Source organism: Falco naumanni, chromosome W (genome assembly GCF_017639655.2).
Source record: "Falco naumanni isolate bFalNau1 chromosome W, bFalNau1.pat, whole genome shotgun sequence".
NCBI classification, from domain to species: Eukaryota; Metazoa; Chordata; class Aves; order Falconiformes; family Falconidae; genus Falco; species Falco naumanni.
Window position 1 is genome coordinate 18,028,933 of NC_054079.1, and position 20,061 is coordinate 18,048,993.

Here is a 20,061-nt window from a genome sequence, read left to right on the forward strand (position 1 = left end):
ACACCATGAGCTACAAGCCTCCAGTGAGACTCTGTGCTGCTGATCACAACCCTCTGAGCTCTGTCATTCAGCCAGTTCTTGATCCACCTCACTGTCTGCTCACTCACCTAACCTACGCTGCCTGAAAGGCAGGTTTTGTTTGACCTACAGAAAATTGCCCTTCAGAAAAAAAACGCCTGGTATTCTTGCTCCTACACTACTATCATGTATAAATACCAGCCAACCTGATGATTTTTCTGCTTACAAACATGGCCAGGTAAGCAGTCAGGACTGCCACGTGTCCTGCAATCTCTTAAATTAGAAATTCTAATAAGTCATTTTTTTTAGGCTCTGAATTGTTACCCGCTTCATACCATCCCTCTTGCTTGGCAAGAAAAATTACCCTTTCTGCCATTCTTCCAGTGTTTTCCTTGTGTGGGCTTGTGTGCAGCTGCTTTTTTAAATACCATGGGCTTGTGTGCCTTCCCACATGTTTTGGGACCTCTAAGGCACTGACAGCCTCTTTTTGTTCCAGTGTCAGTCACACTGTCAGAGGTCTTTGTGGGAAACATCTTCACAGGATTTTGCTTATGGATCTCTCACCTCCTCAGCCTGACTGACCACAGGCCAAAGACCTCCCTTAGGTACTCCAAGCAGAAACCAACGCAGGTTCAGAACCGTTGGCGTGAATGCTAGATGTGTGAATTCATTCCAAACTGTAAGTTATAATTTATGAAGGCACACAAAGAGTATCTAAAGACAGGTTTTGTTCCTGGGGGGTTTATGGTTTCTTGTGTTTCCAAGTCTACTCCATCCACACGTTCTACCTCTGATGGAGATTAAATCTGAATGTAGGTAACCTCCTCACAAGTGCAACTGCAGATACTCTTTCATGTTGATGACAAACTGCCAAAGGAGGAATGCAAAATAATCCATGGAACCGATAAGGCTCACAGAATACAGACAGAACACAGAGCTACTAGCCCTGAAGAGTCAATTTTGTGGAACTATGGTAAGAAAAATACTTGCAGATCCAGTAATTGCTGAGACAAACTACCCAAAAGTAACCTATCCTCATTATAATATAATAGGAAAAGGTAGCTCCCCCCAACCTCTGGAGCATGCGTATTGTATATAAAGAGTAAAACAATGTAAAACAATAACATTCCTTGTTTAACTGTATATAAATCTCCTAAAACCAGGAAAAAGCGTGCTAGCTTTGTGAATTTATCACCTAGCACCCATCTCTGCGCAGACTTGAAAAAAAACAAATATCTCAACTCTGTGTGTTGATTGGCCAGGTGAAGAATCCTCGGGTTTGGGACAGTCATGTCAGGAGAGCTTCCTGTTGATTTTTCTTAACAAGAATGAGCATGATTCATTACCACAAAACTGTATTTTCAATAAGGTTAGTACTCCAGTAATGTATAAATACAATCTAATAATTTAACACTCAGGAGCACTGTAAGGGACTTTGGTCCATTGGCAAACTGTAATAATCAGAAAAGCAATTGACCATCGTTACAAGGTTGGTTCGTACTGGGGGTTTAGCACATAGGAAAAGCATTGCAAACTACAGAACTCAATTTCATTTTGCAGCTCTACTAACCAACTGTAAAAACTGGAATCTGTCCCCATGGCTTGTGAAGGATTTTCCCCATAACATTAAAAAGAAAAAAAGCCCTTGCAACAACAGTGAAATTTTGCAACTGTAGCATTAATAGGACCCCACTGAAGTCTAATTTCAAAAATTCAGTCTCTAAGGCTTTTAATACCTGATTTTTGTTTCTGTATCATTCTTTTTAATAACAGCATCTAATTAAAACATCTATAAAATGCTGACAGTTTTAATTTTATGTAAAAATTGAAAAACAAAAAACAGGATCTGCTCTAATGCAAGGAAAGATATCAACAGTAGTTATTATTAAACAATGGTGCTGTTTTAATTTAAAAGTCGCTTCTAAATGTGCATAATCTCTACCTTTAGAGTAGAGACATACTCAAGTGAAATCACTACAAGGCTGACTAAGGCTCTACTAGTCTTTGAGGTTTATTTACTTGAGTATTTCCTATGTGTTTTTTCAGTTTAGCTTATTCAGCAAAAGAATGCAGCACCTTCCAGACAGGGCTTTTCATCAGCTCTTCCTTGACAACTGAAAATAAACAGAACTCTCTGCCACACTCCCTATGTTATTCAGGAAAGCAGCTGTGCTGGTTGTAGCCTTTTTGCCTCACCTGCAGGGTATCTGTGGTCCCTCACCACATCCTTGCATAACTACTACTGGAAAGGGGCTTTGTGACAACTGTTCCAGGGCCCATACCAATCCTTTCAAGCTCACGGCTAGGTTTCTGATGCAATGCATGCATTGATCCTGTGACTGTAATTTTTGAGGCAAGAGTAAAGAAAATTATGTGAAACATGTTTTTTCAAACTAACTATTCCCTTTTTCATAGCAGATGCTCTAGGATGTGTTCCACTGCCTCTGGGAAATTCTCACAGGTTAAGTAAGGAGCCGGACTGATTTTTTCTTCATCTGCTGGTCGGTATTTACCTGTAACAGATTAACAAAACAATGCATTTACTAAGCTCCTTTGAGTATCCTTTTCTTCCCTGAAAATTACAGCCACCTCAGATCAGTAACAACTGCCACGGTAGGAGGAATGCCCATCTGAGGTTCTCCTGCAACAAACATCCCACAACATTCCCTAAACACTGAGCCTTACTGAAGATTCCTTTAGGGCCGGCTCCTGCTCAGAATTGGTGTTACTTATGCACTGGTTTCACTCTGCTGTACTGGCACTATTCTTTTGCCAACTATCCAGATATTCATGTGGTAGGTTCTTGAAATAATAATGTTATCATCTTTTCTTCTGGCTTTTATGAGGAAGGGTAGGATTGCTTACTTTCCTTTCCAACATCATGGACTGTGGCACGAGCAGCTGCCACCTCAGAAAGCCCTTAACCCAGTCCATGGTACCATCAGTAACATTGATAAAAATGGAACCTTCAGGACTGACAGGTATTATCTGAAGTAAAATTACTTTTATAATTACCAGCATAATTACTAGGGAATGTCACCAGAGTTCCTGAACAATCAGAAGTTGCATGGCTATGACTGATTTTGGCAATCTAAGATGTCACAGTAATAGTTCTCTCTGATTAGCGTTCAGGATATTAGAGTCATTAGAGCAAAAAATTCAAACCTACAAGATCAGCCACCCCCATCTATTACTTCACATGATCCTGCTAGCAGCATGGGGTCTGTGCTCTAGCCCTGTTGTTCAAACATTACATATAACAGCCTATCCTGACTTAATTACAATCAACTGCCACCCCAAAATGAAGGGGGCGATGGACTGTGGGTCTCCCAGCAGTTCCTGGGTGCTGGGAATGGCAGGCCTCTACAGAGCAGCAGAGCTGGACCCAAGGCTCAGAGCATTCATTTGCTTTAGGGCATGGAGGCTGCCTGTACCTGGGGCGAGATCATGGAATGCACCGCTGTCTCCTGATATGACTGATCCATCAAGTACTTACCAGTCCTCACCAAAATCCCATGCATGCCAGCATTCTGGGCACCACCAACATCATCCCTGAAGTCCTGGGACAGAACAGATCAGCTGGTTAGTGGTCACAGACACCACTGGTTAACAAGTTTTTCATAACATTCTCTGCTTTGCACATCCCTAACCAGCCACTTAAAAGCAGCTACACAGAGATAAATCTTTTAGCTACCAATTAGACAAACTGTCACAGGAATGACTTACTACGTGCTTTTTGCCTGATAAATAGTGACTGAAGTAAGAGAACTACCCCCTACATTAAATCATGCAAGTTTTGACGGTTCAGTTTTCACCCCTTCTTTAATCCCAGTGCTTCTAGAAATATCATTTCATGGCACCTGGGAGGCACTGCACACAGTGGAGGTGAGCGCTTCATTAAGGTAATAAGGTAAGGCAGGTGATAAGGTATTTAGTTCCCACGTACATCACCAATCATGACAGCCTCCTCTGGGGTACAGTCAGTCCCCCGCAAAGCTTCTAGAAAGAAGGTTTTGTCTGGTTTCCCCACCACTGTTGCTTTGGTGTCTGTCGTGTATTCCAGCCCAGCTACAAAAGGTCCAGGTCCCAGAGCCAAGCCATCTTTTTTCTTGAAGTATCTGGCTTTATGTATCGCTATAAGAGGAGCCTCGTCCAAAACCAACCTGAATGAATGAAGAAGAAATGAATGAAGGAGAAAGTACAGGAATTATATTAAATTATATTTACAGCTGAAGACCTCAACTGCCTTTCATTTCAGTTGATGACAAAACTCCCACTGACTTTCACAAAGTTCCAAATTAGAATGCAAGCTTGCATTCATTTGGAAATAAAGTTCCTTCCTTTCTTTTCCCCAGAAGCAGTTAATAAAACAAATCCCCCAAATAAAGAATGCATTATCTTGAGGATTTTAACAGTTAACTATTTTTTAATCCTGTCTAAATCTCTCATGCAATTAGGTCCGTTACTCTAAGTGGCCTCACTTTTCACTAAGGCAAACATCCTAACATTAGAACCCATCTCATTTCCCCACACAAATATTATTTTAAAATACATTAACCACAGGTAGTGGCTGGAGGTAGCAGTTTGACAGCCACAGCCTTAATCTCCCTGCCTGGACAGAGAACACAGCAGTGCTTTTAGGCTGCTGCTGCCAGGAAATCTGTAGCCCAGCAGCTCTTGGGGCTGGTGGTATCACCTGTAACAACCAAAAAGCTGTATGTTTCCAGCAGAGGTGGGTGTTCAGGTGAGTCCCAGGTATGGCATAAATCATTTTAACTTTGTATTTTAACATCACAGGAATTACAGTAAGTTGCATTAAAAAAGCACAAAGATAGCAAGTGCGTTCACATCCCACAGAATTCCCCAGTTAACAGTGCTTATTACTGAGTCTTTTAGAAAGAAAGCTGGATGTGAGCTCCTTGCTCAAACCAAAAATTCCAAGTGGAAGATAGCTCAAAGCAACAAGTCACCAGATTCCTAACAGTTCTGAGTACAATAGAAAGGTCACAATGCACAGTATGGCAGTGTTACAGGAGGGTCTTAGCTGGGCACAGCACCTGGAAGCCTCAGGAAGCGAGTGCAGCACTGGTCTGACAGACTGGGAGCTGCTCCTTGCCAACAGCCGAGATCCTGCCACCTTCCACATGCCCATTTCTGCTCAGAGACACCAGCATGCACCCTCCTCGGGGCTCCACAGACAGCATCTCTGCCTGCCACCTGATGAACCTGTGCAAAATCTGCACGGAACACGGGACTGGCTGGAGTGGGCAGAAAAAGGTAAGGGAAGAAGTAACTAAGAAACTGCTGTTGCTCCACCGTCAGTCAGTGCCTCCTTAGCCTCACTACCATGTCAATTCACTTCATGTTTGCTTGAAGGGTTTTGTCTAACACCTGCCTTGTAAAACCCTTGTGGCAGGGAGCCCCTCTCATTAGCGCACACAATGCCTGAACAGTGGACCCATGACAGCAAAGTAATAAACTGGAGTTTAAGAGGGCTTGCTTTCACAGAACCTGGACCTAATCTTTGATTCTTCCATTTCCATTACCTGTCTGGTAGTTTTTCCTTCCAGCAGACACAGCAGCTACCTGTCTTGCAGCAAAGGGAAGCCTGCGTAGCTGCTGCGCTGGAGGAATCCTCCCGGTACTACCGAGCACAGCAAGGTCACTGCAGTCCTCCCCAGCCTCAAGTTTCAGCGCAACAAAAGCCTCCCAGACAGTATCTGTAAAAACTGAGGTTACAGCTGCCAAACGCTTCCCATTTAACTTTACAGCACCTTCTTCAGATACTGCAGGCAACTCTGCTCTATCACAACAGGTAGGAACGTCACTAGCAATGCTGGGGGATGAGAGGAGAAACGTTGGCCATTATCTTTAGGACAGAAAGGAAGATTTCTTTTCCCCTTAACCCCACCCGATTGACAAAAAAACCCAAAGCCTTTAAGAAAAATAAAATCTTGCACTGCTCCTTCACTGCCTTTTTGGAGCTCTGCTCAAAGAGGCTGGCTTAGGTGAGCTGTATGCTCCTTGAAGGATGTCTGCTCCTTCCCACACGCCTGCAGAGCAGCCTGGGCACTGAGCAGTACATAAATAATAGTATTTCATTTTGCTTTAATTATTCCAAAACACTTGAATCAATGCATTCCAAAGCAAGCTCAAACTGGCATGTGTATCTGTGAGCAGGCAGGTATGTTCACGATAGGAGGATGCCTCAAAGATACAGAAAAATTTAGTGTGACAGCAGCACCACAGTGACTCACACTCAGCAGTTTGCAGGAAAGATCTCACCTGAGAGAATTCTTTAAACGTGGCACCAAAATCCCATGTATACAAAAAGAGAAATTTAGCTAGCCTCAGTCATTTCAAATGGTGCCTAGAGAATGGCCTTACTCTGTGCATCTCATTTTGGGACTCCTATTGGGTTAGATTTACCTAACCTAATGCTGGACATCAACCAAGTAGTTGCCTACCAGGTAATTAGTCAGCCTGGGCTCTTCACAGTCAGGGGAGAGGAAAAACCACTTCTAGGGCACAGTTCAACTGTCCTATTTTAAGCACTACTAGGGGAAAAACGGATGATGCCTTACAAGCGCCTCCTCTCTCCCTCAGGAACCCAGGTCACCAGCTTGGATACCTGCACTGGCACTGCAGAAATCTGCATTTAATCAGATTCAGCTTAAAGTTATGCTACAAGCAACGCAAATCCCAAGTGACTTAATTATCTGAGCAGTAAAGGACAAGGAATACAGACACAGCATAAAGCTCAAGAAGAAAACGTGGTCAGTAGTTAGTATTTCCATTAGACCAAACAAAACTGACACCAGCAAAACCATTTACCCTCAATAGAAGGGGGGGGGGGGGGGGGGGGGGGGGAACAGAACAACTCAGTGAGATGTTAACGCTCAGACAGAGCCCATCCTAGGGCCTAAGTCCAGACTGAAACACAGGACCAGGAAAACACCGGGCAAACCCAGGACAGACTCACAGCGAATGAAACCTTCCAGGCAGACAAATCAGCCAAGCAGCTGCACAAGCCAAGGTGAGCTGAAGAACTCTGCCTTGTTTAACACCCAGCAGCCAGCCGTACCACCCAGATGGCTCTGGATATAGCGTGCTCATGCAGCACGCACTCCATGCTACCCCATGAATGTGTCTCTTGTGCAACAAGGCCATATCGTGCCCACTGCAGGGGACTGGATTTGACCTTCAGCACCTTCCTTCCATCACCAGAGCTAGTGTTTAATGCAAAAAGCTCAAATCCAGCCTGGGACAACCTCGCTTGCCTCCACAGGGCCAGTTCTGCAGGCTCTCCTGCATATGCTGGCCTGGGGAAGTCTGGGGCCCTCACAGACCCTGAAGGTGATCACTGGTTTCTTATTTTGATTGTCCCAGCCTCCAGCCCAAGGCAGCTAATGACTATTATTCAACAGCTAATACAGTCACAACAGAAGTATCAATTTAAAAAATTATGTAAGCACTGGAATACATGATGGGTTAAGTTCACGCCAAAATTAAGTTCAAGCCATAAATCACAAATTAAGAGTCCACTCATGAGTGTGCTGTAAAACTCTAAAATCAATGCCATTGGCAACATACACTAATGAGGCAGATAGTCAGTCACTTTGGGTCAATACATGTTCTTATGACATTGAACTGGCATGCAGATAAGGCCAGCACTGGCTTCCTACTCCAGTGTGCCTCCATAAGATACTGGTGAGCAACAATTGATACTCCCTCTTTGGATTTAGTATTTAGAAAGACAGATTAAGGTGCTTGAGATCAGGTTTTTTTCAAATTCCAAGTTGAAAACTTGTGTGGTAGCCATCACCCCATGAGCAAAGAGTGAAAAAGACTCACTGCACATATTGTAGCACAGCAGGGAGTCACCCAGGGTGTTACAGGATGTCCTCTTTAGCTCTGAGACAGCACTAAAGTTGGTTACCAGCTGCTTGCAGGGGTTAGCATGCCCACAGCTGGGACAGGCTGTGCAGGTGGGTGCTCCTTCTCCATTACAAGGCCAGGCTAATCACCCTGGCTTAAACCATTGCTGAAGTACAGCAGGTTCAGAATGCTCCCAACAAAACGAAATGGAAGCACAGCAGGCTCTGCTGGGGTGCTGGGTAAGGGGCATGCTCAGACGACCCTTCTCTGCACATTTCACAACAGACAAAAGGCACATCACCAGAGCTAAACTCAGCAACAGGCTCGTGTTCAAGTCTTTGAAGCGAAAAGGTTTTTTTGAGTTAAAAATCGAGTGCTGTGCTAAGCTAGAGAAGACACATAGCTATGCACCTCTGCATATACTATTATATCTTGGCTTCTGTACGGTGACAGATAAATTTTATCTGATTTACCCCTTAATCGACACACAAAACAGAGTTTTAGAAATAAGACTGGATCAGATCCATAGTTCATCTAGCCCAGCATATTGTGCTGGCCACACCCTGAACACAAGATGCTTCAGAAGAAATTGCTAGAAATCCTGCATTAAGTAGATAAGGAATAATCTGCCCTGAATTCTGGATTTCCTTCCCTATAATATTTCAGCATTGAGGGCTGAGGTTTGAACCAGCTCCCCAATACTTCCCAACATCCTTGGGTTTGTGTATTTCTCCTTGAAGCATTGCTAACTTCTTCACCTCAATGACAACTGTGACTGTACATATATAGTTTATTTACAGACTGAAAGCTAAAAAAACAGGGCTGGACTACCTGAGGTTCATGGTTAAGATCCCAAATCCACCACAGTTAGTGCCTCTCTGTCAGACACTGAGGAAGACACCATAATCATGCTACATAACAGTTATATTGCTACAACCTTCTTCTTCTCATACAAGGATTTCCTTGCAAGTGCAGAGCTACAAAGCTCAGCACAAGACAGCCACCATTCAAAAAGCCACGAGGAGAGGCTGACTTACCGAAACGTTCTGTTCATCATCTCATAGTGAAAGTGCTCAGGAGCCAGTCCTACGACCACTGCATTGGGGTCATCCGTGATTATCCCTGGAAAAATCAAACCATGACTCTGAGCGAACAGAATTTTATTCATACATAGCAGTGTGCAATCAACAAGTGCAATTTATCACTTTACAGCAAAAAATGAGCATTTTCTGACACAGACACATCACATAGACTAGTTTTACATCTTTTAGAAATGAGGAAAGCATCTGCAGAAAAGGTGTCAATCTATCCAGACCCTGCCGTCCTTCATGATGAACACAATTCTGCAGCTGGATAGTCCTAACAGCAACTGTTGAACAGTGATTCTCTCACTGCCTCCATGGAAATGCAGCAGACTGCACAAATCACTTTTTTAACAGAATGATTTTTTTATCTGAGAAACTACCTAAGAATCTCTGTTATCTGACAATCTCTTTCTACATATATTTATCTGCTTTGTAAGACAGTAAAGCAGGAAGCCTAGTGTATTCCATCGAATTTTTCTATTCCCTCTAGTCACAGAAAACTCCATGTAGGGTATAAAGCCTGACTGTTGTTCTACATAGCAGTCTGGTTATGATAGCAAAGATGGTATCGCAGCGTGACCTAGAAGCTGTGACACTAGATTAAGTTTGGCTCTTCTGGAAGGTCTTTTTTTTTTAACATGGATTAGTCCTCTCAAGAACAGCTTGTACCTCCTTTGTCCCACACTGCTCCAGAGGACCATGACTGTTTTTACATGGCAGTGCCACCTCTGAACAGAACCAGCAGTGGAAGCAATAGCATCTACAGGAGAAACAGGAGTAGCAGAAAGTTTCATTTATGATGGGTGAAGTTATCAGCTGTATCCTGTGCTTGCTGGGGTTTTTGTTCCGCCTTTGCACAGCATATCCTCTACACCTTTACTGGGACAACTAGTGCTCCTGGGTCTCCAGAGTGTCACTGCAGCCTGCTGGCTGATGTCCCCTGCTGCCTGTCCTTCAGTTAGCTTAGGCAGAAAAACGTACACTCAGAGGTGCCACGTGGATTTGCAACACCACCCAAAAGCATCTGGGTCCTTTAACCAAGAACAGATTACATTCATCCATCTGTGACCAACTTTGTAGATTAGTCAAGAATAGTTCAATAGCATCCATTAACAGAAATTTAAAGCATTCTCTATTGTACTTAAATGTTTCAAGAGCAGTACTGAATGTGAGCCAAACCACTTGTATAGCAAAAAGAAACAAAACAATCCATTCCAGACATCCACTGACATCTCTCTCTTTGCCATCTTTCACTAAATTAGCATCAGCTACCGTAAAACTGATGGAAAGATCCCAAATACATGGAGATTAAACTGATTTAAATACCTCTAGTGAAATAGCTGATGTTTCTGACCCAAGAAAGCCTTCCCAAGAACACAAATACAGAATATTGCTGGGGATCTATCTCTCTGGATACGATGTTCAGTAGAACAGACTATCAGGTTTCATTGCTCTAAGAGCCCACAGAGGTTTTTCTCCCAAACACTTTCCTTTCTACAGATTACTGACTAGACTACAGCACCAAAATTTAACAGGACATGCCTAGCTCCTAGCGAGATTAGAACCTACTTAAATTACGCAGCCATAAGGATTTCAGTTCATAAGGCAAGGGGCAGGGAGCAGTGTTAAGCCACCCACATTTTCACTTTAAATGAAAGACTGAACACACAGTATACAGTTTTTGACTTTGAGTATGTTTACAAAGTGGGTATCTTCCCTTCTCTTGAAACAACAATGTGGTTAAATCAAGGACTAACTGTCCTAGCTTCAGGCACCTGCCAGACACGTCCAAGTTAGAATATATCATCTTCTGCTCCCCTCATTGTTGAGGGAGGGAAATGGGAACATCTGACAATAAAGCAAGTTTTTAACCAGGTCTTTAGAGATGACAATCTAGAGAAGTCAGGGCAATGAACCTTCTGTCACCAATTAAGGTATCGAAGTACATGGAGTAAGACCTAGATCTTTCATACAAGATAAGTAACAATACCTAAAGATTTCTACATTTAATAATTATCTATTAAGAGAAAAATAGCCTCCTGCATGTGCCTGCACACTGGCTTTTCAGCTCTTTATGAGCAAAACCTCTGTGCAATAGCCAAGGGAAACCTGATTTCCAACAAATTGACAGATCCTTGCTATAAAACAAATCAGCACTGGTAGATGCACTAAATCACTAATGATCTAGTAATAACTATTACTTTTTTTTTTACACTGGAGATTAATAAAAAGTATTGAGTTTTACCAGAATTCCTATTTGAAGGCTTTGACTGCCATTTCCAGTACTCCTCAAGAAGCTATGACTTCATACTGTTTAATGTTAATTTAAAAAGAAGAAAGGATCTTTATGACAATGGAGAGTTCCACATTTCAGGCTTCATCATGACTAGCAGTATATACATGACTGTCATTCTAAAAAACAGAGCACTATGTTTCCTTAGTTGCTCTGTAACTTCCCCCATGCTGTTTTCTGACCACCTCAACTGTGAAATCAGGCAGGGCCCTATCGTCCACCAGCAGGAGAGGCCTCACATGCTTTTGCTCCAGAAGATTTCTGGCTGCTGTCAGAGATGTGAAGATCTCACTTTCTACGATGTCAAACTCCAGTTTCGTCAGCCTGTCCAGCAGGTCTCTCTTGCACTCCTTTGTTGTGTTCATCACAAATCAAATGGTAACCAGAGTGCTGCGCAGCCTGATGGATGAAGAGCAAAGGCAAACTGGCCACAACATCGTTCTATTTACACACTTGTATGTCTCTTTGGGACTGAAAAAGGGCCATTTGTCTAAAGGCTGAGGAAGAAAAGACTGTATACATCCCAGAGTACCGGTACCACACTAGAACCATGAGGTTGTTAACTACTGTGGACTGGAAGGTAATGTGAAACAGATGGCAAGAATTACAGCTACCAGAACAAGACCAAGTCTCCCCTGTTCTGCTTCTACCAGAAAAAGTGTGGAAGAAAATGGCAATTCCAAACTCCATCTTCATAGTAGTAGCAAACAAATCTATCATAGAATCACAGCATGGTTTGGGTTGGAAGAGACCTTAAAGCCCATCCAGTTCCACCCCCCTGCCACGGGCAGGGACACCTTCCACCAGCCCAGGTGGCTCCAAGCCCCATCCAGCCTGGCCTTGGGCACTGCCAGGGATGGGGCACTCACAGCTGCTCTGGGCAGCCTGGGCCAACGCCTTGCCACCCTCACAGGAAAGAATTTCTTCCTTACATCTGATCTAAATCTCCCCTCTTCCAGCTTAAAGCCATTCCGCCTTGTCCTGTCACTACAGGCCCTGGTACAAAGCTCCCCTCCAGCTTTCCTATTGGTCCCTCTAGGTACTGGAAGGTGCTATAAAGGTCTCCCCAGAGCCTTCTCTTCTCCAGGCTGAACAACCCCAGCTCTCTCAGCCTCTCACAGCAGAGGTGCTCCAGCTTCTCATCATATTTGTGGCCTCCTCTGGACCCACTGCAACAGGTCCATGTCCTTCTTCTGTTGGGGCCCCAGAGCTGGATGCAGCACTGCAGGTGGGGTCTCATCGGAGCAGAGCAGAGGGGGAGAATCCCCTCCCTCACCCTGCTGGCCACGCTGCCTTTGATGCAGCCCAGGATATGGTTGGTTTTCTGGGTTGTGAATGCACACTGCTGGGTCATGTTGAGCTTCTTGTCAACCAACCATCTATGATCAACAACAACTAGTTTGAAAAGCCTTTTAATTCAAACTAGACAATAAACCAGCCCTTTATTCTGAATCAACAGCACCCTGAAACAAAATAAATAAACAAAAGAACCTTGTTGCTAAACTAATATACTGAACTCCCCATGTCAGGTGAATTTCACAGCAGCTGTGGCTAATTCAGAGATGCAGGACACTCTAGGAGCCTGTGTTACCTTTGTGGTGATTTTATGCCAGCTTTTGCAGCCATTTCTCCCTTTACTGAGGAACACCAAGATCACATAAAACCACATTATTGCCCTACACTGACAACACATGCTACCAAACAATCAAATAATTTTAAGTGACAATTTCAACAGCATTCCCTTTAATTATTCCCCCACCATCACTTTCTCTGTTGCTATAGAAACAAACACTGGCATTAGGTCTGCATGGAGAACATCAGAATAAAGTTGGTCAATGCTAGAGACTTGCTTGCACCTGCCTCTTCTTTCTCTTCTTTGTCAGATACACTGCCCCTTCACAAGCATGAACTGGTAAAAAAGACCCTTAGTTGCTAACAAAAAAATTAATCTTTTTTTTTTTCTTATGGACCTCAATACTGAGAGGTAACCCTAAAAATGGAATCTATCTATTTGTTCCCTAAACAAGCTGCACGCCAATCATCTCAGCTTCTCTTCAGGAAGGACAATGACATGGATTAGCAGGAAAGAGCATCAGAAAGTATTTTTTTCAAACCTTTAAGTAAAAAGACCCTGCTGTCCTTTGAAGTGAAATGATACCTGCTCTCCATACCTCTGACAGCAGGCTGAAGCTGGCAAACAGCACCAGACTCTCTCTGCACCTTATCCCTTCTCTAACCCCTGTCCCTTCCCAAAGCCAGTACAGGGCCTGCATGAGCACAGCGCAGTAAGAATCACGCAGAAGACAAAGGAGAATAATTTGTTTTAGAAAAGTTTGTCTTCTGATTCTACAGAAGCCATTTCTTCTGTCCAGCCTACTGTCTGGGGGTTTGGAGGTAAGCAGCAGACAGGACAGGTACTGAGCTCTTCTCGACAATATCACCACTTTTATATATAATACATATGGATTTTTGAGAATGCTGGCTCTCACCTGGCACAAGTTCTCCCCGCAGCATGAAACACTAAGCAGACATGGTCCAGTAAATGAAAGGGTAATGAACGAGTACCCAGTGCTTTAGCAGTTTTTACTTCCTTGCAATGTTACATCTTTAGGAGATAATTATGTCCACACAATTATTTGTGAAAAGAAATGCAGTTTCCTAACCACTCTGTGAACTTTTCCTCTGAGCAAGTCTAGCTCTATAAAAATCTAAGCAGCCAGTAAACTCCAGTAAAAACTTCTCATCCATAATTCAACCCTATTTCTCTCTCCTGATTAATTCTTACTACCCCAGTATCCTCAGGTGTTTCCCCTCATTCACCATGATAGCACATATCACACTGGGGTTTTTTCATCCATTGCAAGATGTCTTCTCCAGGAAAACAGCATCATAACACAGTACAAAGATCCCTGGGACTGCGTATCCTGTTTTGCCACTGACTCGGCCAGATTAAGTTATTTTACTGTGCCTCAGTTTCTTTAGGAACCCTTTCATCCGAATAGGAAGAGGTACTTAACTGTCCTGTTTACTAACATGTTGAAATTCCTACAAAAGATGGGCTGCATTATCAATTGTTTCTCAAACTAAAAAAACGACTGATGTTGTTTACCTAGCAGAAAGAAACTTTGAAAATAATAGAGCGAAGCCTTGTCTGTAAGACCAAATGAAATGAGAACTCTGCAAAAGATGCCCTGCTCACCAGGCCAAGTTATTCTGTTATTCCACTTTGGCTCATCACAGACCTAATGGCTCTGACAATCAGGTTCCTGTAGTTAAACAAAGCGCTGAGGAACTACTTAGCTGAAGTGACTTTGGTGTACACAGGATAATTCAGGTTAACTTAACTACTTTCCACTTTGGCTAAGCCTGTAGTCCCATATGAATTAGCAGAAACACTCTGAATATTGTCTTTTTCTATCTAGAAAAACTTAAAAAAGACCTAGAGAGCAGTGTAGGAAAGCTGTGGAGGCTCAGGTGATACATGGCAACTTTTCAATGCCTAGGCCCTTTGCTGATTTATCTTGGTATTAATACAGGTCTTAATAAAAGCAGAATTTAGAAAGCAGAATTTGGCCACTTATTTGCTTACCCATGACAGCATAAAAAGGCAGAAGCTTCAGGCCTGTTCACTTAAAGAACGTCTTTGTGCAAACAGCGTTATCATAACCAATCAGAGAAAATTGAAAAAGGTAGCTTGCCTTTTAAGAGCTTTCTGCGCGCCTGGCACAGCTGAGTCTTCAATGTGAAGTGTGCTGCTAAGATCCACCAAGACAGCTTTCAGCGCACGCAGAGCTGCCATCCTTCCTTCCCCAGGGAAAAGACAAATAAATGAAACAACAAAAAACTGGTTAGTAGACAATGGATAATAAAAATAAGGAACTCAGTTAAGCGCCTCATTTGTGCCAAGCCCAGTATTACTCAGAACATTACTCGCAGTATTAAATGAGCCCCTTCAGACAGAGAAATAAAAGGCAGCGTTTAAAAAACAAAATACATAATTGATGAAGTGGTATTTTCCCAAAGATTCTATATATGGAAATCAGGTGCTATTTTTTTTCTAAGTGCCTTTATTTGTGCATGTCAAAAAATTCTCTAAATAACCAAGACTGTTGGGAAGAGGATCATTAGGTCTGGTATCGCTGGTTCAAGGCCTCAGCAAGCACATTTCAGCAAGTCCCATCAACGCCAATGGCGCTGTTCAAGTAAAAATATAATACTACTAAGTGATGATACAGCGTTCTGACTATAAAGCTCAAAATGCTCTGCACAAAAGCGGATATTGTTAATTTTGGTTTTGTAAGCAAGACCTAGGGTGATCCACCCACAACACAATTCATGTGACCTAACTCTTCAGCTATTTGGTGGTTGACTACCCATGTGACAGCGTGGATTTTACAGACTGTTAGTCCAGAAGCTTTCAAGGTTATTCAGAACCCCAAAGGGTTACTCCCTCATCTTGCAAAGTGGACAGTCAAGTATATTTTCTCCAGCAAGCTTCTGTGCCACACAAATAAGTATACAAGACTCAGCCCAAAACAGAAGCCAGCACTCAGAGTAAAGGCACTAGAGAAAAAAACCCAGCAAGGTCAGGTACAAATCCTCTGGCTGAAAAGCTGTCTTCAGAAACTAGTACTTCCCCTTACATGTGCGGCAAGTGCTGCATTTTGCTCCACAAGCAAGTTTAAGCAGAGCTATTTCTTAGCAAATGTCCAATACAGAAGTTTTTTCTCCTGTTTGTTAGACAATAACGACCATCTGATCTGCCATCTGTGGCAAGTCATCATGATTTTATATTGAGCTAGTCTGATTACAGACAAAACATGTCACATGTACATACTTTTAAAAAACACAGAGTAGTCAACACCATGATTAGAACCTGCCTTAATAAATTTAATTTTCTATCAGGACAGTTTTATCTTTGCAGACAAAGATAAAAATTTTTATCAATGATCAAGATCATATGAACTCGATGCCTCAGATAAAAGACAAGCACAGAAAACTTTTGAGATTCCACTTTCATTATTGCTGCTGGTTCCCTGCAATAAGAAAAAAAATTGCTTATTTTATATGTCTGTTGCTACACAGGCCAAGGTTAAACTTCTATGATACAAAGCTGATAACAGAAATCCTAAAGGAGCTTCAACAATTGCATAGGAAAAGAGGGCACCAGGTTTCTAAGAAATCTTCTCCGAGTAAAATACTTAGTGCAGTCACAGTGCCTGAACAGAATGGAATTTACATGACTCTGTCATAGTTTATCTGTCCAATTAAATGACAGAGACTGGCCAATTAGAAAATTTGATTTATTAAAGTGACATACGGAATTAAACTCTATAACTCGAAAGTTATAAAGTAGGTATGTTTATTGCGCACAGATGCACGGGGGATCGCTCATCCACAAGCGTGCATGCCCCAAGTGACGAACCATCTCACATTTATACAATAAAACAAATTAATATTCAATTAACGCCTATACATATTCGTTACCTAAACCCGCTTACTCTCGCTTCCTATGTTAATTAGCTTATCAGTCCTTTGCATGGAATGTGGTGGTCTTGCAGGTTTGTAGGTGATTCATGTCCTTGTGACCATCTGATCTTCTCCAGCAAGGAGACTTAGCACTCCCTCCCTCTAGATAGCATTGGAATGTCTCTCATCCTTTTTATAAATAGCCCCTTTGTCAGAGGAAGAAGGGTAGGTGTCTCCTCAAAGCTGTGTGCCTACGTGACCAGACACCGCACCCATGACCAGTCACCATACCCACATTCCTCGAGCAGACATATACAATCACGATCGATGTCCATTGTCCCCATTTCACACTATTTCTCCATATCAAAACAAGCGGCAAGTAAGCAAAACAGCGCTGGGCGGCCGGAGAGTCTCCTGCTCCACCAACGGCGCGCCCTCTCTTCCCGAAAGTCACTGGTTTTATACCCTTCGTCCTCCGGTATTAGTGGTGCACTCTGCGTCTGCGCTGCTTGTTGCTAGGGGGTCGTTTTCTGTCTTCCTCGGCTTCCTGGTGGTCGTGGGGATGAAGGCTCTTTGTCTTCCTCACAACACGGACTCCTCGTCTTCATGAGCCCCACCCCCTCCTTCCTTCTCAAGTTTCTTTTCGTAACCGTTAACCCTTACTGATCGAATACTTGTGGCTGACCTTTGCATATTCCATGTACATTTCCATTGTTCTTACAAACTTTGATGAACAAACAGTTCACGGTTTATCACACCTCCACATTACTTCCATGACAAAAAAAAAAACTCGCCTCCCTCAGGCACTTCAGCTGTGGCACAGGGAATTCTGAGAGCTGAGAGAGATTAAAAAGACTGAAGAAAGTGCTTTTAGATAAATTTTCTAGCCTAGGATACATGACTGCAGAGTAACTGCACCACACTGGCAGAGAGAGCACAGCTAAGGACAGGAATAGAATATCCTAGTTTAACAGAAATTGGATTTTTTTTTTTTAATCTCTCTTTTACCCTAGTTCTCAATTGGTTCTCCTACTCACAGTGTATTTATTCTGTCAGTATGGAAGTTATTTGCAGAGCCAGTTTTCAGCATAGCCTAGTTTTAAGTATAAAGCTCGCAGCCTAGCAAAAAAGTCCTAAAAAACTTCAGTACCTCAGTTTTCATAACCACAGCCCAGCTTATCGGGGGAACCTCACCTTTGTGCTGACATTACAGGTACAGCAACAGGACGAAGCCATACAGTAATTCAAGCTGGTTCAGGACATGAGGGACCATCCAGTTCGTGTCCCACCTGGTCTCTGGCCGTCTAAGGGGCCTACCTGCCCTACAGGGACACAACAAGGTGCTCGAAACTGATGCGGAGAGGCCTTCTCCCCTCGTGGGAAGGCCTGTAACAACACAGACTGCTGGGGCCATGGAGGGGCCACTCTCCATGGCAGAGGTGCCCAGCATTGCCATGCAGGGCCAGCCTCCCCCTGCTCCTCCTCTCTCCCAGACCCCAGCACCGGGCCACCCCACAGCCTGGCCTTGCCCTCAGCTAGCAGCACAAGCTGAGCAGCGAAGCAGGAGCCCCTGAAGCCACTGGCGAGCCCCAGGACAAGGCAGCAGCGTGGGAGTGGGGCTGCAGGCCCCCCCAGCCACCCACCCAGCCCCAGAGAGCCCACACGGCCTACTCTGTGGGTCTGTCACTGCCACCTGAGGAGGGAGTCTCACTGGGGAGCCCCGGGGCCGATCCCCTGCCCCACAGCACCTTCGAGGACACGTACCTTCCCCTCACCATACTGAAAAGGACAGAAGGCTACAACTACCTTCCCCCCCCCCGACAAGGAATGGTACCGCCTCCTTCCGACAGTTTACAATGGGTAGGTGGACTGGTCCATTCTCTGCTGAGGGAGTCTCCGAGCTCAACGGGCCACCCTTCCCCGTGAGGCGGATGGTTCCGGCCGCCCGTGGGCGCCCGAAGAAGGCGTATGGGCCCACTCGGACCAGAAGGGAAACTCCCCTCCCCGCCACTAACCTGCTGCCGGCCGCTCCGCCGGCCCACCCCGTGGAGTCCTCGCAGAGCCGGGGCTGCTCGGCCCAGCACGGTAGCCACAGCCGCGGCCGTTCCCAGCCCTCAAGGGTTGGTATCCTCCGCCGGTGTCCGGCAGTCGCCGACAGGCAGCACAGCGGGCAGCCCAAGCCGGCTCTGAGGGGTCAAGGGCCATCAGCCAGGAGAGTGGGAAACGCCGAAGGCCGTGCGCCCGCTCCCCCCCCCCCCCGCGGCTGCACCCTGAGGGGACTTAGGGCAGGGGGTACAGCCGCTGCGTGTCCCAGCGGACACAGTCCTCTGTGGGACGTGTTGGAGCTCAGCTTCCTACTGCAGCTCTGTTGGAAACCTGTGTTATAAACGATAACAATTAAAACAATTTTATTTTGGGTTCAATCAATTTAGGTTGAGAAACAATAAGCAAAACCAGCGCTGAGTGCGCAGAGAACTCCCATAGCTCCACCACACGCACACCTGAGTCCTAAAAGCAGTGTCTTTTATGCCCGGATCTTGACCAGTCTCTTCTGGCCGGATGTTCGTCCCGCTCTTTCCCCATTGGGCCGTTAGGGTACGCCTTCTCCTCCTATTGGCTCTCCTTTGGCGCGCTTTTTCAGATCTCAAGGTCTTTTGTCTCCTTCGGCGGGCCTTCTCTGGCTGGTTTCGCTTTCCTTATCTCCTTTGGCGGGCTTTTCCAAGCAGCGATTGCCTCAGGGGAAGGGGAAGCCATCACATTGTCTTAAAGGAGAACCACACACGCCCACTCACCACAACTGCGATACAGGTCCCAGATTTACACAGGGTACAACAATTACACTTATCACAGTACATTCTATTTTTGACATGAATCATGACTGCGTTTATCACAAGGTGCCTCCTACCATAGTCAAGGGCAAGACTGGGTTGGCCTCTGTGTTTGCCACCAAGAAGAATCTTGAGCTCCGCTGTTGGCTGCAACCCAGTAGGCGCTGAGCAGTGGGAACATATGCCATGCCAGACCTTGATGTGAGGAATGGCCCCCTCTGTTATAAGAGGGTCATCCAGGAAGGAAGAACATAAGATGGCCCATTGAGGCACTGATTTGGAAATTGGAACCCACCTGGCCGACCATGAGGCCAGACAAGTAACAGAGGAGGCAGGAAATGAGGGATTATCCTTAATACCAGATGGTAAAATCCAAACTGTAAGTACAGATCAGGAGCCAAACTATTCTAAAGAAAACTTAAAGGTAATTCAGGACATGAATGATAAAATAAATAAGTGGATTTATTTGAGGGATGGTCGTATAGTGGTA

At 44.3% G+C, this 20,061-nt stretch overlaps 1 protein-coding gene across 1 annotated transcript; it reads right to left on the reverse strand.

Annotated features, from left to right (window-relative positions):
- Nucleotides 1-1,873: 1,873 nt before the first annotated feature.
- LOC121080426 (haloacid dehalogenase-like hydrolase domain-containing protein 2) lies at nt 1,874-5,170 on the reverse strand. Its single transcript, XM_040578444.1, has 4 exons — nt 5,076-5,170; nt 4,049-4,181; nt 3,515-3,578; nt 1,874-2,531 (listed from the first exon to the last, which is right to left on the reverse strand). The coding sequence occupies exons 1-4, from the start codon at nt 5,168-5,170 to the stop codon at nt 2,428-2,430; spliced, it is 396 nt and encodes a 131-aa protein (XP_040434378.1). The 3' UTR covers nt 1,874-2,427.
- Between the last annotated feature and the right edge of the window lie 14,891 nt (nt 5,171-20,061).